At 36.6% G+C, this 25578-nt stretch overlaps 1 protein-coding gene across 2 annotated transcripts in view; it reads left to right on the top strand.

Moving 5' to 3' along the window:
- COMMD10 (COMM domain containing 10) overlaps nt 1–25578 on the top strand; it is a 104519-nt gene that overhangs the window by 30890 nt on the left and 48051 nt on the right. Inside the window, exon 6 of one of the 2 annotated variants that reach the window (XM_082782571.1) lies at nt 3452–5486. The exons of the other annotated variant lie outside the window; for it this stretch is intronic. Coding sequence (XP_082638697.1) covers nt 3452–3466 — 15 coding nt within the window. The 3' untranslated portion in view covers nt 3467–5486. Of the gene's footprint in view, nt 1–3451; nt 5487–25578 lie in introns of those variants that run through there. 2 annotated transcript variants of the gene reach the window in all.

The following is a 25578-nucleotide window of genomic DNA, read 5'->3' as shown; positions in this document are numbered from 1 at the left end:
AAAATATCTTTGAAAATCCTCAGACAGCAGAGCCATCATCAAAGTGAGACAGAATTCCTGGGGTTGGTTCTGTCTAAGAAGTTCTAATTCACATTTTCAAACGCTTCCTTCATATAACTAGTATCATTATTTTTTCATTGTCGCTTCTGCTCTTTTCTTTTTGAACAATAGTTGATTAAATAATATATCGTTATCATTCTTTATTGGATTATTTTTCTTTTTTTTTTTTCAGGCTTCTTGTGCCGTAGGGTATCTTCTGCTCTGAAATGGATAGTGTGGAATGATATGTGCAAGAAAGGTGTTTAAGCAGTTAGACAGTTTCAGAGTTTCTGGATGACAGTATATTCCCATCACTTGTACTTTTGGAGGCTGACATTTATTAAGTCCTTGAGTGAGCCTTTCTGTATGCTTTTGCTAAATGCGTACCAGGTTTACAGAAAGGGACTGTCTGATGAGAACCAAGCTGGCTTGTATAGTATGATGAGATCTAGAATAGTCAGGTTTTAGAATTGAAACCAGTGCTATTTGATTTCTTTCCAAATCCATGTTTATTTGAGACACTGTACAGGCAGAAACATTAAACGCTAAACCTTTTCAGGAGAACTGCTTTGCTGCAGCAGCTGCGGCCAAAGGAGATTCCCTGCTGGAATGCACTGACCTTGCCAAGGTACTGTAGCCAGGCAAACTCATTTCAGCCGGTACAATGATGTTTTATGGAAAATGGAATAACAAAGAGCATAAGTGCATGAAACAAATATGGAGGGGTGGGAGCAGTAATTGCAATTAACACCAACAGAGGAGCAGTAAAGAGTTATGCACTGAGAGCTATAGCAGAAGTTGAGTTGAACCAGTAGAGATTTTTTTTTTTTGGTGTGGCTGAGAATGATTAACATGCAGGAAGGCAGTGCACTGTGAGAAGTGCTATGACACATGATGTAGTGCTTTGTTCTCAACCTGGTATGAAAAAAAGTCATTTTGAAAAGCTCTTGAAAATTCACATATAGCATAATTTGATAAATATAATAAATATATATAAATATATATATATTATTTAGTGGAGTTGCTTTAAAATTCACATTATCATTTTAAACCACAATTATACTCTCCTATGGCCTTGAGGGAGTCACAAAGAACTTGGAGCCATCCTTGACTTTAAGATTCAGGCATGTGACATCTGTCTAAAACAGAGTGCACTTGTTTTTTCTGCTTTTGAAGAGAAGACCCTGACACTGAGGAAATGTGATTGAAGGGTGAGCCACAGACCAACAACATATACTTCAACGATGTGTGGAAATAGGAAAGCAGAAGAAGGATTTAACAGAAACAAACACACCAAAAAAAACCTTAAGATTAAAAAAAAATGTATTTAGCAAATCTGTTCTGGATGGATAAACTGATGAAACACATTTGTCAGCACTAAGCATGAAACGTACAGTATTACAACTTAAGTACCATAACAAGGAATTTGGTTGTAAATAAAAACGTGTTTTTACTCATTCTAAACCCTTTCCCCCATTTAAAATATGACTTGTTTTCAAAATACTCCAATCCAGCCTAAGATAGCTTTGAATTTGTTGAAGTAACTTGACTGATTTTGTTAATGTGACTATTTTTAAGATACTCAAAACACATACAAATGAGAGATACTAGTGGCTTTTTATAGCAATATGGCTTCAGATAACTGAAGAGAATCAACATTCTGTTTTTCCCACTGTTTACTGAAGCAACATTGTAATATGCTTCAGCAATAACTTTTTTTTTTTTTAACTACAGAAGGAAATAAAAATTGTGATCTAAACGTGAGTTAGCTTATAAAACAGCAAAAAGAGGTTTGCAGCTCAAAAGCAAAACACTATTATCTGAATACATGTCTTTAAACAAAAATAAACATTGCACATCTTCTGAATGATGTGGAAGTGGCATGTGTTTAATTCTTTCACAAAGTACTGTAAGAGGAAGGAGAATTTGAGTATTACAGACACTGCAGGTTAGGATTGCCACTGGAAACAATATCCATAATATGGTGATCCACCAACAGGTCTAGAACAGGTGTAGAAATTGGTCTTCTGCTATTGTATATGTACAACATATGTTAATACCTTCATATTATCTCACAGCTTGAGAAAATTAAATTATTCTTTGGCTTTTTGGAAATAACATTTTAAATAAATGTAGTAAGTAGTTACATGGAGTCTGTGTTTTTTGTTTGTTTGTTTGTTTTTTTTTTTTTATGATTTGCATCCAATTCTTTAATGAAAATCCTTTTGCAGGTTGTTTTTCTGGGGAGGGTTTGTTAAAGAATTCTAACATTGTAACAGAATTTAGGAGACTGAATTTGGAATATATCAAGGAGAAAGCCTTTGTCTAGAAAAGTGTCTTGCTTTGTTCCACAAAATTCCTTTCACGTTTAATTGACTCAAACTATTTTAAAAAATAGTTTTACTTTTGTTGATTGTTTGTCATGTATTCTTGCCCAAACATTAGTTGATTCTGAACATAATGACAGCAAGGCCTGACCTTAAATCATAAAACAAGAAATAGATGCAATGCGCTTGGGAGCTGTGGAGAACACACAGTCCAATTACTGAAATTACAATTACTGGAGTGTTCTTGGCTGGCTTCTGTGTTTCTCTGAGTCTGGTACAAGGACTCAGCTGTGTGTTCTCTCTTTCTAAAGGGGTATATAAAATAATGGAGTAGGTGGTGACAGATTCTCACACCCTGTTCACCACTCCAGCCTCCACCTAGGTAGGTGAATACTCTGCAGAATACCATTTCCAGAAAGTACAAGAATACAGTTCTGTACTGGCAGAAAAATGGATGAGATGGCCAAAAGGTTTTTTCCTGGGACTTTTTCTGATTGTAATACAAACCCTATTTAAACTTGTAAATTAAATATATATATATACATCATAAACTACTGCAGTTGTGTGAATGACAGTAAAATCTGGTTTGCGTACAGTTCTGTTACTCTGTCTGCTGTCTGTGTGAAGCCTAAAATTAGTTTAAAAAGGAACAGGAGAAAACAGAAAGAAGGGGAGCACAAAAGGACTGGAGACCTTGGAATAGGTTTCAGCAGTGACCAATAGCACAGCATGGCATTGAACTTTGGCTGTTCTTGTTAAAATCTTTATCAGAATGTTAGAGATGGTTTTATCCTGAAGTTATTGATATAGACCCTAAACCTTACTGTTGTAAATGGATACCAAAGTTAAACATGAAAAAAAAAATCCAAAACATTAATGTCAACAGCTGTTAAGGGTCCTTCAAAGCATACACAAAAGTAGTAGAACTAACTACAGAGATGATAAAAACATTCAAAACAAAAAAGTGCCCAACCTACCAAACAAAAACCCGACAGAAACCCTTTCTCTTGTTACCTTTTGAGAAATGTGTTGATTCTTCCTTTTAATACATCAAAACCCCAGGCATGTATTTTTATCTGCTCTAGGTTGTCCCTGCTTGAACTGAGGGGTTGGACCAGATGACCTCCAGAAATCCCTGCCAACCTCAACCATTCTTTGACTATGTAGTGGGCAGAAGAAAGGCTGTGCAATAAAGTTCACCACTCCTTCAACTGTGCCAATATATCGTTTATGAAGCTATAGCACTTACCATATCACTGAAATGAATTAGAAAACGAAACAAAATCAAAGTTCTTGAAGGTTACTGGAAATCTTGATTTCTCCCAACAACAGATTGCACTGACAAAAGGAACTGGACTATGGTATGCAGGTAGTTGTGAGTTGTTAGCTTGAGGTGAGATGTACCAAAGAAAATACAAGTGTAATCTGTCTTTTTCTTAACTGTTATGCTTCTATTTCATAGGCACTGGAATCATACTTGCCAAAATGGATGTCCCCTCTGAGATCTTAGAGGACAATTTATGACTAGTATTTTGATTTACGGGTGCATATGAATGTGAGACTCTTACATGTGTGCTTGCATCTTTTGAGAAGAACCAGTGCTTATTGTACAAAGATTATGAAGATTGTTAGTAATACCATAAAACATGTTGTCCTTAGAAGGAGGAGATAAATGACTTGCATGGAATTTATTAAGGTTGATGAATTTGAATTTCTCTTTAATGAAACCAGTGAGATTAAGAGAATTAAGTGTTTCAGGAATTCCTACAGATTTAAAAAGCGTGAAATTGCTAATTATTTTTTTTTTGTACATGTTTGTCTGAAGTGTATTTGATTAGATTCCTTTTCTGTTATTAGTTGTGTCATTCATATACTCAGCCTTAAAATAATATAATCTACACCCCAAGTAATTCACAGTCTTGAAGAGCTTTATGTATGAAGTTTGCATATAAAATTTTACAGTTGTTCAGTTTATCTCATGGAACTACAGCTGTTTTAAAAATCTCTTTGTGTGTGCGTACAAATATAAACTGAAGAATGCAGTACAAAGAATTTGATTTGTAAGTAATATACATATAGCTAAAAGGTATCAGGTATGAAACACCGATAAGAAAGTTACCTGATCAAAATCAGCATGTATGATGAGAGAGTAAGTAGGAGAAAGACAAGAATAGAAATTACAGAAATACCAATACGGAACACATTTAAAGCAGATATTATGCACATTAGTAACAGATAAGATAAAATTGCCAGAATAATTTCTGTTACAAATTCAAGAGTGACATGGAATGTATGGAATTGACTGAGGCAGGAAATGAAAGACTAAGGAGCAAAACCCAGTTTGAGCTGCAGGAATTAGCCTATCGCTTTGTTTTCCCAACTAATAATTTATGTGTAGCTAGCTAAGGAAATCATAGCAATAAAGGATGTTGCTTGAAACATATAAAAAGAAAAAAAAAAAAAAGAGAAAGTTATGAAGAAGAGATAAAAAGGAATATGATGATTAAGGCAACCACAACTGAAACTCAAGAGATTCTTGTCTAAGATGATAGTGATTATTATCAAAAGGATTTCAATATATTCAATTAATATTTTAAATAAAGTTTTCAAGTTGCAGGGGAGAAAGCCAAGAACATCACTGATGTCTATGTTAAATTTGGAATGGACAGTTTGTGGTTCTATAGTTGAAAAGTTTGAAAAAGATTTGACTTCTCACACAGAGCTTTCCTTGAATAAGACAGCAGAAGCAGATGTTTCCAGGGAAGTAACTAAAGCAAAATAGTTGGACTTTTACAGTTACCCCTGCCTTGAGATGGAAGAGTTGGTGATGGTTGGGCTGGATGACCTTCTGAAGCCCGTTTCAAGGTAGAGAGATTTCAGTGAATAAAGTGTAACTAGACTCTTCTGCAGAATCCTGAAAAGGAAGTTGAATAAAGTCATGACTAATTCAGTATTTAATCTGTTCTGTTTTGTTTAAACAAGAAAAGTGAGCAAGAATGTGTGGGGTCCAGAAAGAGTCAAGGGTGGGACCACCCTTTTAGACGAAGAAAGCAACAGAAACATTAGATCCGCCAATCAAAAGATCTCATTCCTGAACAGAATAGCATTTAGCTCTTGTGAAAGGCTCCTAATTTGTTTCAGCTCTTTCTGAAAAACAGATGATTCTAGACGGTTTGTCACATTTTCCATTCTGGGTATTGTGTTAAACTGTCCAACTGAATTTTCATTAGCAATGCTACTTAACTGGGGATGTACAAAAGTGCTATAGTATTGCACATCAGTCTTTCAGTGAAATTGATTCCCATTAAAATTACTCAGTCTCTACTAGAAAATGGAAAATAATGAGTTGTTCATAACCTGGCAGGCTTGGACCCTGTGTCAAGCATTAACAGGTATTGCTGTAGTTAGTGTAACTTGCCGTTATCTTGATTACGTGAAACATGCACAGTAAGGAGCTGTTTGATGAGAATGAAAGTACTGAAACAGGATAAAACCAGTGAACAGAATAAAGGACGAGAGGCAATGGGAGCTCTGTGCCTGGAGTGCAAATTTGTTTTTGTTCCATGTTTAAAACTATATTGAAATAGCACATGGGCATGTATTTGTGGATGCTTTGGGCAGAGTTTGCAGAACAGGAAACCAACAGTTTGGACGTGGATTATGAACTCTTGTCACTTTTTATGATTATTGACTTTTTTTTTTTTTTTTTTTTTTTTTTTTTTTTAAGAGTAATACAAGTCATTTAAGCTTGTTTGAGGCCAGGAAGCAGAGCAGCTTTTCAAAGAAATTCTTTCCTATTTTTTTCTCTCACTCTGTAATCTGTCTCTACATTGTACAGTGTAAAATTTGATCAGTGGGACATGAAGGTTGTATCTTACAATCAATTAATAGTACATCTCTCTGAAAAGCTTCAACATTTCACATGATGACTTTAATTTGCTGCAAGTGCCTTTCTAAAATCTGCAGTGTTCTGCATTCAGAAATTAAGTAATCATGATATGTACCTTTTGTTAATAATTTCCCTAAGAAGGTCTGAAAATCATATTTTTTCTAACTTGTTTTGTGCTTGAGTAAGGTATGTAATTATAAATTCTTTGCAGCCATAATCCATTTTCATTGTAAGTAAAAATAGCAATTTCTTGCCACAACTGCAATATATTCCTTCAAACTGTTTACAAATTCATTTTTTTATTTTAATCTTGCACATGTAGCCTTCCTCCTATTAGTATTTTAATCTGTTAGCTGATCTGACTCGTAATTCTGCAGTGCTCTCTTTAGATAGTACTTTCAGCACAGTGGTAATGCTCTGCACAAAAAGCTGTGGAAGCCCTGTGAAATATTTGGATTCCGTGTAGCATTGTCCCCCCCCGTTCACAACTAGAAAATGAAAATATCCTTTGTTTTAACGTGCTGCGTGTTGAAATTGTGTGTTCCCTCTAACTCAGTGTGACAAACTGTGTGCTTAGGTGCACATACAGCCCAGCTGCCAGTGGCAGAGGAGCATCCATGGATTGGTGGTGCATTACCAGCCCACACTGACTTTGCAAGCAGGTCTGCAGGCAGCTGGCCTGGGTGTGCCTGGTGGCGTGCTAAGCCAGGAGTGGGACACACGGTCCCCAGAGCTATGAGATGTGCCATCCTGCGGTGCTTGGGACAAGCAGAGTGCCTGTCCAAGTAAATCAGATGTGAGGGGCGCTGCTGGTGGAGTTTGTCCTCCAGACGTAGTCAAAGCACTCGGCTCCTTTCCATCCACTGCCAACATTAAAACGAAAGTGGTGAATGAGAGGGAAGAAGCTGTATGGCTTGCTAGGGAAGGCTTAATAGTGGGTGGATGCATTTCTGTGGCACTGCAGTCTTGTGTACATATGGTTGGTTTTTATACCTGCTAGAATTTGAAGGTTTTTTAAACAAAAATGTACAAGCCAATTATCAGACCTAATTCTTGTTTAGCCTTCATAAGGTGGGAGATGCAAAAAGAAGATTGTAAAATGTTATTCCAAAATATTTAATAAGTGGAAAAGGCTTATAGAAGGCATCTTTTTAAAATATAATTTTGTAATAATCATTGCCAGGCTAAGCCTGACACTTTTTCTTTTTCAGCAGCAGCATTCTACCAGTGTAAGTTACTGCTCAATTTCACATGAAACTGCATCCTAACCTGCAGTGCTTGCTGGTGATAAAATATGTTGTGGTTATTGTAGAACATAGCAGGAATAATAACACAGTTGATTTCCTCACTTGCTCCATGTAAAAAATATGCTTTATTTAAAGGAAAAAAATCATGCACTGGAATGTCCTACCATTTGCTTCTACTATGTGGGTCTTGTCTATTTTATTGATTCGCTTCTTAAATTAGGCTTCAGAAAGTTTTTGGAAATGCAAAATTATCCTCCTGCCCTCTCCCCCCCCTTTTTTTTTCTTATTGTAATGTAACACAGTCTTTGCAGAAAAATAGGGTTCTGGACATTTTTTTTCCCCTCTATCAGCGCTCTCAAAGGCAAGACAGATCTTTTCGGTGCAATAACCTAACCAGTAACAGGCAGCTGTGAGTTAGCAGTGCAGTTGCATTTTTTAAAGAATGCATTTTTGAATAAAGGCTGGAATTCTCACATGCCGTGTTTAATACGGAATTTCTATTACTAAATTACTAAAAGCTTTACAACAAAAGAGAAATATTTTTTTTTTTTTTTTAACCTGAAACAGACTAATGCATATGGAGGTAAAGTATAAGTAAGCAAAAGGTCACGCAGCAAGTTGACATTAAATTCAGGGACAGAATCCAAGCACTGTCTACTGGGATGCAGGATTATCTTAATTCTGGTTCTTCTCAGCAGCGGGGAGCAGGGATATTCATAACGTGTGTTGTAACAGTTGACGCAATCCGAACTATTCTTATGCTATCAGATACTCTGAAATAAGAAATAAGTATGTCTGAGACACTGCCAAAAACTCAAAGCGAGAAATCCACACATCCTTTTACTGTCTTTAATTTTGTGCTGTAACCATTATGCCGGTCTGGACTGTATTATTGCAGTTTACTCCTTTGTTTTTTTATTTGGCAATACAGAGATGGTACACACAGCAGACTGGTGGGTGAGTGGATGAGTGGGTTTTGACAATTATGGTGTTTATGGCACAGTTAAAAACAGTCTAAGTGAAACTTCAGATTTGCATCTCAGTATGGCCATATTATGTAAAATCAGGTTTTATGGAAAGAGTACCTTAGAAATGAGGGAAGGGGTGGACAGAGGATGGAGCTGGGCTAGTCCTGAAATTGCTGGCGTGTGTTACTTTGCTTTCTCTTAACAGCTGGTGTCACGCTGCACATTTGTGCCTACAGCAGCATGACAAACGTACCGGCATTGTTTGAGCTTCATGTGGCGCAGGAGTTCTGGTCTGGCTTAAATGAATCGATTTTAGAGTGGACTTAACCTAATACATAATCCTACTTTTCGTGTCTTTGCATTCCAGGCAGACTTCTTTATTATCTGAATCATTTATTACCTAATGCTCTTCTCAGAATAACAAAGCTATACAAGATACTTCACATGGAGGAAGATTCTCTATGTAGTGGGAATCTTTGTGCATTATCGTGCATCTTACATCTGTAATTTGGCTGTTTAATGTCACCATAGGATATACAACTTGCTTGCTGAAAGCAAAGGGCTTGTTTATATTTTTAGGCTTCATTTGTATTTTCTTAATTATTTTTTTTCTTGCAATCAGGGGATTAATTCATTCCTTGTGTTCCATCAGCCCAGTAGTGGTCTGGTTTATTAAATCACGTCTGTGATACTCATGACCTTGGAAAAGTCATAAAAATTTCAAATGCCCTCTGCTCTTCTCCCATGTCACTTTAAAGGGCTAAGCTAATGGGGCAAACAACAGGGAGCAGAAAGAAATATGCTTCATGGATAATTAAAATATATATATTTTTTTCCTTCTTGGTGTTACATTTAGTTTAGAATAATTCATTTGCATTTTGAGAAGCCAGGTTTTGTAATTCAAATAACCTAGGTAACCCGAATTCTGCATTTGGAATGTTGGTTTTAATAATTGACATTTATATTCTTTCCCAGAACACGTTTTGGCCCTTTTACAGAAGTGACACAGAGAAATAAGGCTTCCTCAGTGCAACAGTTATTAAGATCACAGTACAAAATCAAATGTTTTTGTGGAGGTGATGCAATAGCTGTCTGTTGAGGAATACTGTTTTATGTTGTCCTATAAGATAGTTTTTAATTGGTGCTTAGAGGGAGTAAGCCCTTGTTTCATGAAGTTTAAGTATTTGAAAAGAGGATACGTGGTTAAGGGAAGCTATGAACGCTGTGGCAGGCTGTTAGGTTAAATTAACAGTTTTCTGAGAGGAAGAATATTTTTTAATAACCTTTCATTATCAAGGAACCATAAAACAGAGGGAAGTCAGAGCAAAATTTGTGTGCGCAATGGAGATACCCAAATATAACTTTACTTCCCTGCAAAATCATATGAGTACTCCATTGAGTGGAATAATTGCATGCAGCACTGGCTCAAAAGAAAACAGTTGTCTCTTGTTTACCCCTTTACTGTGGCCTCTTCTTTTCAGCTGCAATTACATAATGTATTAAAATCAACTGAAGTGCGTTACTGGAGGACACATGTGGAGACTTTCTTTCCTTAATCAAATACTACAGTTTAACAGTGAAGACTGCATAAAATATTTTAGCATGGTACTGCTTCGATTTAATGTTCTAGTTTTTGCTGGTATATATGCACCCGCCTTTGCACACCTTTTGATTTTTTTCTAGTAGTGGTAATGTAAAAGGTTAAGGAACATTTTCACCTAGAACTGTGTGTTTCTGATGAACTCCCATTTTCCCATAGCAATTTTAGTAACCACACGCTGTTTTACTGGAAGAGTGGCTTGAGGATATTGCCTGATCTCTCTACCTCCCATGGTAAACCTTCTGTTTGTTTTGTGAATTTAGTAGTCAGAGGTGCGTGATAAAACTTGCCATCTCTTACTTAATGACACTTCACAGCCAGTAAGACTGCCAAACTGCTGTACAACTTTGCTTTTTACTACATTAAGCAACACGGAGGAACAGATCACAACAATTATTTTCTGTCCTAATCCCTCGTATTGAGTGAAACATTTAAGTCTATAAATAGATATGTACAATAAAATAAAAGGCTTAAATGGAGGAAATAACATCTTCACAGCTCCAAATGGGTCTAAAGAGAGGAAAAACTGCAGAAAGACCCTAGTCAAGAAAATGGAGGTTTTCAGCTGAGTGAAACATGAGTTACATGGGGGGAGGAAAGGTTAAGCTGTATTTATCATAGTATATTTTACTGGAAGTAATATTTTTTCCTGGCAAAATCACACCAGGGGAACAAGCTGAAAGTAAATGTTTCTGTTTTCTCTAGTGATAATTGTTAAAACGTGGAGACACTTAAAAGAATCTGTGTGCTGTTTTGCAGAGAACAAGTAGTTTGTCAGAGGTTTATAACCTTTAATAACCATCTGGCCCACCTGCATCTTTGGTGCTTTAAGGGTAAGGGGGCAGTAGTCTTCCTCACATACCAAAATCACTTGCGGTACCAGTGGTTTTCTTTTTATTATGGAGCTTGTGATTTCCCCCATGTCTTTTGGTTTCCAGGAGCTGTATTTCAGAGTGTAGAAACACTTTTTGAAATACCTTCCTACCCCTACGCCTCCTCCATGAAATTAGTCAGGCGTTGAAGACTAAGGTGTAACACTGGCTTTTGTGGCCCTTTACTTCTGTTTAGGTTTAGAAACTTTTCCAAAAAACTATCATCATATCAGAGAATCCCAGAACATGGTGCTCTAATTTGAGATTCCTGCGTGGAGCCTGTATGCCTTGCCATGAAAGCAGCACACAGCTCAGTGGACCCTGGAGTTACAAAAGCAGATGTGCTTTTGGGGGAGAGAAATGCAACAGATGTGTGAAGTGCTTGTAGTGCTGCAGGTTTCGGTATTTTTAATATGAATTTTTCAATTTGCTTTTTTCTGCTAGGGTCTCAGATGAGAATCTTAGGTTTCATTTCTTTTAAAAAGAAGTGAGCTCTTTTTGAACTGAGACCGAAGTGCCTCTCCTTGTTGTCCAAAAGGACAGCCTTCACCATGGTTACCAGATAGAAATATGAGAACTTGCACACTTGTTTGCAGTGCTTCTTTTGAGTGCTGATACCCACATTGCTGTTACTGGATTACCCATAAGGATTAATTCTTTGTTGGAAAACAGAGAATCTTTTCTTGAATTAAGAAAATGGTGGGTAAAAAGAAATACATAAAATTTAAATAATTCTGACTTACAAAAATTGAAGCTTTCAGATCTGAGATTCTGACTGCAGGTTACCAATGATTCAAGAAAGAGAAGTAATTATTATAATATGCTTATAAAGTATGTTAATAAATGTTTGAAGATCTGAGCATTGTGATGCCTGGAAGTTCATTAAAATACAAAAACCTAGCTGGACAGCTACTCAAATATTGTGCAGGTCCAGGTTTTGTATAACTATCTGTTATCTTCATTTCCAATTTTAAGTGATCATAAGTATTTTAAAGTGTAAATCTATTTAAAAAAAAAAAAAAAAAATCTGTTCCACTGGCATAGGGAAGTCATTTTGAAAGAAATACCTGCATTGTAATCTGTCAAGATGGTACTGAAAAAATAATCCCCAATGCTCATAAACCTTCAGTGAAAAATAAACAACAAATCACTCAGTATTAGTGTTTTTTAAAAAGTGAAAATGAAAAGGGTTTTAAAAATGCAAATGTTTGTCGCAAAGTATGGATAAATGATGCAGGGAGCTTTCCTAATCTAACAAAAATCCCTGGTCTATTTTCTTCTACCCATCAGAGTTTCTTCTACTTGGATTTTATGTTTAATTAGGATTAATCATGTGAAGTGTAAAACTGTATCTTGGGGTCCAAAGGACTTAGGCACTGTACGTTTGGGCTGTGTGTGGAAAGTACTGAACAATACATAAGGCAAACTGCATGTACCATTCACTCATTTCAGTGCAGCTATTTGCAGTTAGGGACCAGTTTTATTCTGGAGTGCTCTTGTTTGTGCTTTCACCTTTGTATAGCAGAGAACTCTCTTCTGTTTCATTAATGCCTGTTACAGCCATTTTCTCCTTGTTTGAGCCATTGCTGTCACTGCCCTGCAGGCCATAAAGCATTAGAAAACAAACTTTATCATCCCACACCATTAAAAATAGGGAAGAGAGAATAGTGTATTTAAAATGTTCCTGTTTAAAATATGTTCAGCACAATTAAATGTTGGTTGCTAATCAAAGTGTGAGGCTTCAGCGCACAGAAAATAAAATTGACTCCAGAAAAAAGCAACATATGCAGCAAAGCCACTTTCAGACGGTCTTATCAGCACACCTAAGCTGCTTATCTTGGTGTCCGCCTTTTGCAAATGTGTACAGTTGCCTCTTACTTACTTCTTCCAATTACTGTAACAATTTTCTAAATGCCCATAAGCATTGGTTGCCGTATGTTAAAAAATTATTCTGCGACAGTGTACCCAGCTGAAATACAGTTAGAGGTTCATAAGCTTTTTCCTATTGTAGCATGTTCTACGGTATTTCAACTTAATTAATTTCAGAACTCTGTTTTAAAGAACACAGCTATATTCTGTGTCCATTGAAGCTTTTTCATTGCCTTGAAGTTTTCAATATCTAAAGAGTGGAGAGGAAAGTGCTTCATAAAGTTCTGCAACAAAAGTAGAATAATAAACATGCTTTATAAGCTCAACAGTGACAGAAGAAAGGGTGTTTTTGCAAGTTATTTCAGTTTCATGAGTATTTTTTAGGGTTAAATATTTGACTTCTACATTATTCTTGCTAACAGTGAATAATAAAATATTCTTCTCAAATACAGTGGACAATTCAGTGTTCAATACAACAATGATTGTAATTTGGGTTTTCTTATGTTCTTATTGTGGATCTTACTCTAGGTTAATTTACTATCAGTTATGCATTTGTTCGAATATGATTGCATGCTGTGTTTTTATAGGAAAAAACAGCAGCAGCTCAAACACTTTTGATTTCAGGTTGTTTGTTGTTGTTTTTTTTTGTTTCTTTCATATACATACAAGAAATATCTCGATGTTCCTAGACAAATCTCATAGCTTCCAAGTCAAACTTTATATTATGTGTAAGGAGGAAAGATCATTGAAGCTTATGTTTTAAAAAGAGGTATCCTGAAGAGTGAGGCTTTTCTTAATAACATCTGTAAAGCGGGGGTTATTGAATATATGTGTTCTTTATTTTTCTTTTTATTGTGCAATTTGCCTTTGCACCAGGCTACTTGTTACCAAATGGCTGTTATCTCCATCAAGGGTCATAGGGTAGGATTACCGAAGTATGGATGCTGTTTGCAACTCATCGTTCATCTGTTCTTTATCTCTAAAGCATCCCACAAGTCTTCAGGCCAGAGGGTTAGACCTTGACAGATGCTTTAGGAAGCATCATGCAGTCCAGTCAACTCCCTTATCAGAGTGAAGTCACTTTTCTGGAGCTTCCTGTAGCTTGGGTGGTGTACTAGAGGGTTCTTCTGGGTGGATGTTGTCTGTGCTTTTAGACAAGTGCTCTTTGCTACAGCTTCCCTGCTCCTGGGAACAGTTTTCTTCCCTCTTCATTCCATCTTGAGAAGAAAGAGTAGTAAGAAGGAAGTGTAGCAGTAATATATGTTTTACTTGAGGCTAAGTACTGGAACAGTGACCTTTGTAGTACTTGAGACTTGTGCTTCATGACAGGTTGCCACGTTGGTCTCAGAGAAAAAGGACATACTGATTTTTTTCCGGGTATGTGGTATGCCAAAGTTATTAAAAGCCTCCTTCAGGTGGAGTAGTGGGAGAACATGCTTCTTTACTGTACATTCCTACAGCTTGTCACAAACTAACATTTCATTTATGCTGTAGCTTTATCTGGAGATAAGTAATTTATTTTCCTAAAGCTGAGTAGTGAAATAGTGTATGTGAGGTGGTACATGATCAGGGACTATGGGAAGTTAGGAACCTTGCAAATTACAATGGAGTTGCATGCTGTAGGCAGTTTGTTACAACTTCTTGATGGTCTGCTTCAAATCAGACTTTTGGGCAGAACAAATTACTTCTACAAAAGAGAACCCCTGACCAACAATCTGCCTAAAGGTGCCAGTTTAATGGTCATCATTGGATGTCAACATCTATCCTTAGGGAGCCAGTCTGAGACTACCTGTTACATATCCACTAATAGTTGTTGACTATTAATGACTTTGAGCAATGTTAACGTGTTACAGAAGTCTCAAATCACTGAGAAATTGAGGCAAATGGAATAAAACACGAGAGAGTGGAGCTTTCTCCTGGAACTGTGCAGATCCATGCTCTAATTTAACTCACAGTAAATTCCTACTTTGATTTCAACAAGATAGAGCACACACATAGCAGGAGTTGTAACCTTGTGGTTGTTCTTTTAAAAGGTCTAATATTAAAAAAATGTATTTTCTTCTAGTAGTGTCTTTATGATTTCTGTCACTTACTAAAAATGCCTTGTATTTTTGTAGAATTTGAGGAGTTACACAAAGAATTATTACATTTTCAATGTCACATTTGATTTAGAAGTTTGCTGTATTGTTTTCCTCAATCTTCTTTTTTTGAAAGACTCTGACATTAAAATAAAAACTCCTATCTTGATCTTTCAAAACTAATGAGCAAACCCTACTGGGAAGATAACACATGGTCTTTACACCAACAAGAATGTCATCCCCAGGTCAGCAGCAGGAAAAATTACAGTGAAAAAGGAAATCAGTGGTATTACCCTTTTTTTTTTTTTTTTTTTTTTTTTTTTTTGATGAATTTGAAGTGGCAATTTGTAGGAAAACAAGATCATTCAAATTATCATTATTTTTTCATTTGTTGCCACAAAATCCTTAATAATGCTAATTAGTGAGCCAACTACATGAAATAATCATGTAATTTTTGTAAGTGAGTGATTTTTAGAGAACCAGTTAAAATGGTGGTGCCTGCTGAGATTATTTTGTATTTTCAAAGATGACTAAAATATATTTAAGCAAACAATACCATTTAGCCTTACATGACAAATCACAAACTGAAAGAGAGAGGTCAGTGCTGAAGACACCTAATACGCCTGTTATACGTGAAGGGCTGTGTGCCCGTAGAATTGAAAAGGAATCCAGCACGTATGCTGCTCAATCTAATTATAACGTTACAGATGGCCATTACATAAGGAATGCCTCTAAATCAATATCGTCCATGCAGAGAGACTTCTAAGTATACCCGATCCTGAAAGAGCAGCAGCTCTCTATTTCTCTCCAGGAACACAGCTCTCAAAGCAGCAAGGTGCATATTCCCTTCCAAGTTACCTTACACCATCGTCGTCTTTCTTATACCGACTGGTACAAGGGTTGATTTTTTTACAGTTGATTTTCTCTCCCTGACCACCATGCTGTTTCCCTTAACATATATATATGTACATGTATGTATTATTTTTATTTTGTTTGTATTTTCTTGATTTTTACAGCATGCATGCATCAGGACTGAGCTGCATAATAGGTGGAAGCAGCTGCACTTTATTGAAAATGAACAGCGTGCCCTACTTAAGGTCATCTTGTTAGAAGTGAGAATACAATGGTGCGAAGACCATGATGTGACTGAATTCAGCTGAAAAGAAATAAATCTAGCCAGAAAGAGAATAACGTACAGAAGCCATAACTGCCTTAGTGAAATTTGGCTCTAACTGCTTTTGAGAACTGGCACTGAGTTTTCAATAACAGAAATGATGAGGATCAGTGTGTTAGCGCAGTATCTCCAAGTGTATGCTTTAGCAAACTGGAGGAAACGCAGCCTCTTAACTGTTAACATGATCGATACGGCAGTGGTAGAAATTGGTGAGAATAATACACAATTTAAGTGAAGTTGAGGGCTGATACAAGATTAGACATGAACTGAATCTATCCTATTTTCAAGCTGAATGAAAATGCCCCCACTCCATCCCTAGACCTCTCATATCTGACAGGAAAGAGTCTAAAGAAGAGGCTTGCTGTTCTGTCAGTGCAGTTCATGTGTTAAACTAAGGTTGTACAGTAGTGACCAAACCCTGTTACTAGTCACATTTAAAGTACAAAAACACATGCCAGTCGGACATCTGAATCTGCATGCCGGGTTTGTCTTCCACCAGGCTCTCCACCATTTTAGGCTGTGCATGTGCTCTCCTACAGATGGCTCTGTAAGAATTGTGGAGGATTTGATCACAAGGTATTTTGGACGTGCCTGTAGTCTGATTTGCTGGATTCACATTCATAATCTAGCCAGACTAATATAAATAACTAGTGTGCCAGATACCTCCGAATTATTGCCAAGGAATGCCACTGCTAAAGTGTTCTAGATTTCTGGCTGTGAATCTTTTGTAACATATGGCTTCTCACAGCATTATGCTCTTCCTTAAGAAACATACAACTTTTGGGTAGGACAAACAGTATTTTGGAGTTCACTGCCCCTGTGTTTGGAAATAATAGCTGTTCTGCTGGAGTGCTGACTGTAGGTTCACATAAATATTGTATATTTAGTATATAGATTAGGCTGGCTGGATTTAGGTTTGAAATGGATTGCGGTAGAGCTTATCAAGCTGCTCTGTGGCCTTTATTCACGTGCATGACTCTAACTGGTTCTGATTAATGGTGAGAAAGGTATTAAGTAAATTTAAGGAAATTTTCTCTTTTCAGATGTTAACTTTTAAGCAACCCTTTAAATTTATTTATTTTCAAGTGGGAGCTTTAGTTTAAAAATGCATTAACTTTTAGTGTTTAACTACTAAAATTCTTCATTGGTAAAATATAGTTTCTGTGCTTGCAGTTAGTGACATGACAAAGTTACATGTTTCAGCAATAACTGAAACACGTAAGTTGATGAGGATGCTGGGAGCTTGCTTACATTGAACATTGTGGTTAGAGTGGTTGACTAGTTGATTTAGCTTGCTCTATAGTGCAGCACGGAACAGATGTTAGCTTATTACCAGCTTTCTGTGGAGATTGTAATGTAAGAATGGAGAAAGGAAGCAAGAACGGGCAGACTGGTTAATTACGTAAAACAGCATGATCTATAAAGTTGCTCTTTCACGTTGCTGTATTGGGATGTACTGCAGATGTTAAAATATTCTAGCTTTTTGTTTAAGGCTGACAAAACTGCTTTTTTTACACCTTTAAGTATACTAGTGGTTATGTCAGAAAACATTAGTGTTTTAGTGTTCGGGTAGAGTCCCTGAGCTGAGGAGTACATCAGAGTGAAGAGGTTTTATAGGAAAGTGCCTGCACAGAGACTTGTGCCTCTGCTCTATACATAGAAAAGGAGAAAATGTAAAAGGAATGACAGTCATAAAAATGGTCTCTGAGCTTGGAATACTGATAAGGTACAAGTCTGTAGAAAACAGGACTGCCAGGGATATTCTGGCCTTCCCTGACAGTGCCCATAGATTCTGTATGTTATAATTCTTATAATAGATTAAAGATTATATTTCTATAGACTATAGTGCTGTGGAATACCCTACAAAAATACCTCTTGCTGCTCTGGTGTTTCTTATCCCTATTGCTTCTGGTGAAAACAGCTCCAGGATTTTGTTCACCTGATGATGAGTAGTTCAGTTTCTAACTGTGCTTGTTAATATCTACTTTGTGTGCCTGCCTTGTCTGTAGCTTTAGAATTTTTTCCTTCCCCTTTCTTACATCCCTGATTTATTTATAGAGAGCACTCTCATTGCCTCTCAGCCTTCGTTTTACTAGGCTAATTAAGCCAGGCTCGGTTAGTATTCTCTTTGTACTAACTTCTCTTTGCTTCCTTGGTTGTTCTAATAGCTTTTCCCTGCACCTGCTTCAACTTGAAGTCATGTTTTTTTGAAAATAGTGACCATAAAAGTTTGCAGAATTCCAGTTTAAATCTTACCAGTTCCTTGTAAAATGGCTTTAATATGTTCCCTTCTCTACTGAAAATGCCTCCCTTGATACAGCCACAAATTGCAGTTGCCTTTTTCACACTGCATCTCTGACAGTTTGTATTCATCCTGATTGATTAATACATCCAAGTCATTCTCCTCCTTTGTTATTTCCAGCTGATGATCCTCCAGCTTACAGTAGAAATTCTTGCTGTTCCCAGAGTGCTTGACCTTGACTTTGTGCTATTGCATTTTGTCATTACTATCACTTTGGTCCTCCAAGGCGATTCAGTTCTTGCAATGTGATGTTCTGTTCTTCCTCTGTATTGACAGAGGTTCCAATTTTGCTTTTAACCAGCATCAAGTTTCATTACTGTGATCCAATTTTTTGTTCCATTTTTGTTATAAGGTCAGTTCTCAGAATGGTTTGTAAGGATTTCTTCTCTTAATCTCATTCTAGCCCAATAGTTTCCTTCCTCACTGCAGCCCCACTTCGTCTTAGTAAAGTCCTCAGCGTTTTGCACTAAACTTGATCTTCTCTGTCTTAATTACTAGTGTCCTTGAAGCTTGGTGCTTCAGCACTTGGAGAAGCTCCATTGTTAAGACGTTAATTTCAGTGATCTAAAACGTTAGTTGCCTCCACAGTATAGGACGCTAGCCTGGACTAACTAAATGCAGCCTTTCTTGTTTGGTGTAGAGTCTGCCCATTAAAACACTGTGTGACTTGGTGAGAATGCCAAATGAAGAAAAAGAAGTTCTTCAGTGTCAAAGGAACCATTAGACTGCTCCTAGCAGTCTCTCTGAATATCTTTTGAACTTTATTGAATGTAAAAAGGGCTTGCTTATAAGCACAGGCTTACTGTCTAGGCCTGCTTTTAAAAAATGTATTAGGCAAGGAATTGAGGACCCTGGTGATACTTCATTTTCAGATTATAAAAATTAATCTATGGACTAAGACCTTCATTGAATTCTGTTTGTGCTTGCTGCATGCTGTGAGAAAGAGGTGAAGGATTTTATCAAATTTTTGTGAGATGCTAAGTTTGGCTCTTTATGATGAAAAAGAATTTCAAAGGTATTACCAAAAAAAAAGCAGTGATACTTTTCTAACAGACCAGTCTTGGGATTACAAGGTATCTTAATGAAGTAGAGTACTCGAACCTGCTTTTCCTGCACAAAAGCATCCTCTACAAATTTGCTTGAGAAAGTCTGAAGCGATGTCTGGCTTCCTTACCCGACGTGATTGTTAGACATAAATCCTATCTGTGTCAATCTCGCTAGCCTTCATCTTGATAGTACCTGACTGCCTCCTTTGTATTTAAAAATAGAAATGACAGTCTCTCTCCCCCTCCCTTTTTAGCTTGATTAGTTCATAGCTGCAAGTGTGAGGCACTTGAGGGAAAAGCTAAATTGAAGGGTTGGTGCTGCAGCTCTGAACCTAGTTAGGATCCATTGTTCTTCCCCCAGGAGTGAATGCTGACGTCCTTTGTTGAAGCCCCGTGAAAGTCTCGTGGCTGAGCTCCATGCAGGCTGTCAGCTCACCGGTGCAGCGATCAGAGGATCAGAGGGTGGTCGTGGCTGTGGTCACGGCACTGTGAGCAGCACAGGGGCAAGCAGCCCCCAGGGCCGGAGTGGTAGAGGATGCTCAGAGCTGCCCTCAGAGCTGCACTGAAGCATCTGTCAGAGCAGGGCACGGTGGGCGCCCTCGCATCCAGGCTTTCTAGGTGGCAGGCTCAGTTGTTTGTGGGATGGGTTCTTGTTAATAATTTTGTTAGCATTTGCTTTCCACCGCCACAACTGAAGTAATTGATGGTGGAGGTCAGAAGTATGTCACGCAGCGTGTGTGCGCTCCGCTCACGGATAAGGACATGTGTGAAAGCGTGTAGGTTACAGATAGGTGCGAGCAACTTTCTGCTGCTTCTGTCGTCGTGTTCAGTCACACCACTGAAAATGTGTGATGCTCTGCAGCAGTGAAGAATTCATTCTTTTTTGTTTTGTTTTGGAGAACATGCACGCACCTATGAAACACCCGTTTCTGTGATTGTTCAACAGGAACTGGTGGTATTGATTTTTATTAAGTAAAAGGACTCGGATTTTGGTGGGACTGAATATTATTTAAAGGGAAAAATGTAGGAATTCCTAGCAGCATGCAAATGTCTCTTCTTTCTGTAGACTGCCTTGATCCTATCTGTAGTAAACGAAATGTGTGATTTGTCCTTTTCCATTATTCCTCAGTCTTATTTTTTAACAGTGAAAATAGCACTTAAAGTTACAGTCGGGCTTTACTCAACCTTATTATTTCTTTGCTTTTTTTTTTTTAATGATCTTAATTTTTTTTATTGGGGAATAGCGCTGTGATTTCACATAAAAATGCTAGTAATTTGTGATCTAAGAGAAGAAATACGCAAACAGTTGATAAACTTGCTTGTAAGCCTCACTAAACACTCTAAATTCTGTGTACATGTATTACCCAAAGAAGTTAATGCAGGGTTTTGTGTTTTTTTTTTTTTTTAAATCACTGAAGCTATGTAAAAAGATGTATTTTAATCTTGATACCATCAGTGTGTGCAAATGCAATATGTTGAGCTTAAGGTCTTTAAGGAACCTTATATATAAGCATAGGAGGGAAGCATTGAAAAACAAGACAGATCTGATAGAGAAACAGTGCATCTCTCTAAGTGCATACACACACACACACACACACACACACATATGCAAAGTCTGTGTCTGTTCCTCAGGCCCCATGCAAGTACACTGTTTTCTTGTGGCATCAGAAAGTCTTTAAGTATCTGTGTATCACTGCACCTCTGTATTGAGAATTCTTCTACTCAGGGCAGAGTGTGATGGTTCAGCGCTGTGTTGGCAATTATGAAATGCAATCCAAAGAGAGAGGAGATAAAAGAACTTGTAAATTTTCTCATGGGAGATAGGGCCCAGAGCACAATGGGAAAGGCATTACAGTGATGCCAAACAAACTTCTGGGGCATTCAAGCTCAATTTAACCTCCAATAGTAACCCTGCCTTTGTGAAAACACTCCCAAGTGTAGCAGGGAGTGAGCCTGGCCAACCGTGTCTTCAGACAAGTTTGTTTTAGCCACTGGAATTGAATGTTAATAGATTAATTTGGAAATCTACTCAACCTGAAATTTCATTTAATAGAAAAAATGCAGAACTATAATATGACTTAGGCTGGAAGTATTTATTTTGATAAACTCTTATGATGCTGCACCTTAATAACCCTCTCAAAGTGGTTTGTGTAAGCCTTTGTATATCTAGGTTTCAGACTGACAAAGGCATTTAAGTAATAGGGTGGTCCAGCATTACAGAAACACTCCTGTGCTGTTCAAAACCCAAGGTAAAAAGTAGAGTTCTCGAGCCCATACTATCAGTGAGTTGTCACTACATTTTGTAGGCATGGATAGGCTTTATTTTTTAGTGTTTTGGATGCACTGGAAATTAAGGCACAAGTATGTAAATGTGGGGTTGCTTTTTTTTTTTTTTTTTTTTTTTGTCTCTTGCAGCTGTGAAACTCGACATCTGTTTCATTTTCTCTCTCTCCTTTTTTTTTTTTTTTCCCAGCTGAGAAGGAAGTAGTGACATTAGACCTCAGCATCCAAAGATCTCTTAAATTATTTTTAAGACATTAACTTCCTCTTTGCTGTGATGTGCTTGAAGGTGATTATTTTTTTATTGTTATTTAGTTATGCTTGAGTGAGGGGAGCTGAATTCATCCTGTTTGGTAGTCACCACTGTTTGCAGTGAAAAGCAGAATGGACTGATGTCCCTTTTTAATATAGTAATGTCTTGAGTCCTGATAAATTGCGTCTAGATCATAAAATGAAACTCAGGAGAATAATGGATAATGAAGAAGACAAATTGCAAATCAAATGTTTTGAAAAAAAGAGTAAAGTAAAAGTTTAGAAGTTAAGAATGGTGGGTGCACAGAAGACAGACTGTCTCATCAGCAGGGGGGAAATGGATGTGGGACTGCTGCAAGAAGATTTATTTCTACTCAAAACCCATATGCTGAGGAAAAACCCAGCTGAGTGGGTAGCTTGCAAAATTTGGGAGCTTAGTTTGGTCCTTTAAGAAATGTGAAAGGTATTTTAATTCCCTTGAGAGTGTGAGATTACAGAACACAACTAACTTCCTAGAGTTATTGTTGTAGGAAATTTATACTGTTCTAGATCAGAAGGGGAGGCCAATTGTGTTTTTTTGGGACTGTTAGAAAACCTAAGTGCTATCAGTCCTTAGGTGGCTGGGGGAGGTTATCTTTCTGTCTAATCCTAGAAGCTAGTATTTAAATTATTAACCATCATAACTCTGTTCATAAAATCCACAGGGGAAAAAAAAAAAAAAAAAAGCTCTCCAGCATGTACATACATTTTTATTCTTCATTTGGCAGGCCTCTTAATCTGTATTGGCCTTGGTTTTATTTTCCAGTGATTATGCCAGTTGATATTCATAGATTATTTACATAAATATTTGGTAACGAGAAATTCGTTTCACTGAAATTGCTGAAATGACCTGTTTAAAGTTAACAAGCCTTACGGATAGATTATGATTGTAGGTTTGTATGTTTTAGTTTCATCTAAGTTCAATTCATTGTAAATTCAATATGCAGACGAAAAGTCCCCGCTTATACAAAAAGAGTTAATAAGAGTCAGTCTAGCACCAACGTATTCATTTTTAGATGTGTTATAGGTATATTTTGTGTATGCATTCTGGGCTGACCATATGGCTCAAGTATTCATTAGTACTTTAGATATTTAAACACTTGGTACTTGTAGACACTGTTAAACATTCCTATATAAACATCCTGCTTGTAAATGCTGAAGGAAAAAAAAGACTAGCTTCGAAGTTGCTCACTAAATTATTGAAATTAATCTAGTTATGTGTTACTTACTGATTCTGCAATGTACTGTAAACTTAGTGTCATGATTACTGTCTACCATTCAGTTGCTGCAACTGGAAGTGATGTAATTTCATCTTTCTATCACAGAATTAGATGCAACTACTTATTTTAATTGAGTTCATTACTTGACATAGCTTGAAAGAGCTTCTAGTTTGATTGCAGGACATTAACTACTTTTTAAGGTTTTATTTTAATTCACTGATTTCAAAGTTCATATGTTACTTGAGGACTCAATTATTCAGAGTCAAATTGCACTGATGTTTTTTTACAAAGCCCTTAGAAGCTTATGTCTTAGCCATGATTTGCAGAAGTTAGAAGAGCTGCTCTAGTGTTACTGATACTTTACAGTTGTCTTTTAGTGAAAGATTCCTTTAAAAATAATCAACCTCAGAATTTGTTTTGAGCCTTCAGGATTTTAAAAATTGCTTTAAAATTTTTTAAAAAGTGTCACTGTAAATCATGAGTAAGGCATATCTTTATGCGTTGCCTATATGTGACATTGGAAGAAAAGAGACAATTTTGTTGTTGGTATCATTATATAACATATAATTCTGAGTACAAAAATACTGATAAATTTACTTTTGGAGAGCATCATCAGCTTTTAGGTATTAACTGCACCTCTAGATGTGTAATTTCAGACTCAAAACACCCTTAGAGAATCCTTAGGTTAATAGGATAATAGACTGGTTATCAACAAAAATGTGACTGACCTAAAGGTGAAAGGGATTTATCATTTTAAATGAATGAATGCAAACCAGTTGCCCAGTGTTTTCTGGTCTTATCTGCGACGTTTGTTTCAGCATTATGTATTCTTACTATAACATGCTAGCAAATTTCAGTAAGTTGGTAAGTGATATATAGGCTTTTCTGCAACTGTCAGTTTTTTGGGGGGTTCAAAAAAAACATTTTGTTTTGCAGTATCAGATTTCTTTCCTCCTTTCCCTCATAACTGACAAAAATTCAGAAAAAATAAATCTTTAAAATTCAGATTAATCAGTATGTGCAAAACAATAGACACCAGACTTTTGTGTTGGGTCAAAATTGCTTGTGAAACTCAAGGTACTTACTTGACACAGTCATTTGATCCAAGCCAGATCCTTTGTAAATGTCAGCAAGACAAAGGCAGAAGTAAAATGCAACTTTCATGATGCACAGGTTTGAGAAACTGCTGTAGGTAATGACTGTGGTGTTTTGTTTTTTTTTTCCTCAAATGGATGCTCAACCTTGAGAGACAGTGCACTTGTTTCAAAGTGCTGCTGTTGTAAGAAAGAAGATTCAGCTGTCATTTTGATGAATATCTAATTATGGATTGATGGGGGAGCAGTTTGCAGAATTCATGTGTGTTTAATAAATGATCCTGAATTAATTATTCACATAGCATTATAGACTTTAAGGCTACAAATTCAAGCACACAAGTTAAGAGACTGTGTCTGATTATAAATATCATAATCCCACAATCCATTGACTACAGGACAATGGGCTTTTTTTTTTTTTTTGTAGTGTTTATCTTTTTTGTTGTAGAAGCTGTATAGTGAGTGAGGCAAAAGGTAACAGGAAGAGAAGGAACAGCTTCATGATAAAGAAATCGGGATGTGAATTCATGGGAAAAGCTGAATTGTTTTTGCCAAAAAAATAGTTAAGAAAATTAAAAACCAAAACTTGATGCAGATGTCTGCATTAAAAGTTTTAGCCCAAGTGTTGTTACTTTTAGCAATGTTGCCAAAACTCTCCTGTAAGTAAGTAAAAATAAAATTATGTGTATATTGAGAAAATTGGTATTGGACAGAGTAATGCAGATAACATGGAGAACATAAGGCATAGATAGTTTGAATGTATGGTGTGTAGTCTTACAGGAAGATTATTTATTTATTTCAAAAGGTCAGTATATCCCAAGACATTTTTAAGCAATAGTATTTTGGAATTTTGTCTTAAATTGTATGTGGCATCTTAAATCTTACACAGAAACTGTTACATTCTGTTCCCACTCTCTTGAATGTCTATACTTAAACTCCATATATGTCAGTCTGGCCATTTCTGTTAGTTAGTATCTGAATACTTCTACTATAGGAATTTTATTTGTATTGATGACACTAGTGGTTACTTAAAACTTTTGAAAGTGAAAGTACCATCTATACCTATGTATGTGACTATAAATTCTGAATTTTAAGTGCAGAGGTGATGTCTTTTTGAAAACTTTTTGAATATGTTCTTTATTGTTTATACCTTTCTCAAAGTTCACCTATAAGATAAAATCTGCAAACTAACAATGAGGATCAGTCCTGGACAATGAATACATTTCTAGAACAACAAAGCCTTAAGATGAAGGATTGGGAAATGAGAAATGACACTTATATTCTC

Source organism: Aythya marila (assembly GCF_965140915.1).
Source record: "Aythya marila genome assembly, chromosome: Z".
NCBI lineage: Eukaryota > Metazoa > Chordata > Aves > Anseriformes > Anatidae > Aythya > Aythya marila.
The sequence above is the reverse complement of the archived record's forward strand: the minus strand, read 5'-3'. Positions and strand labels throughout refer to the sequence as shown.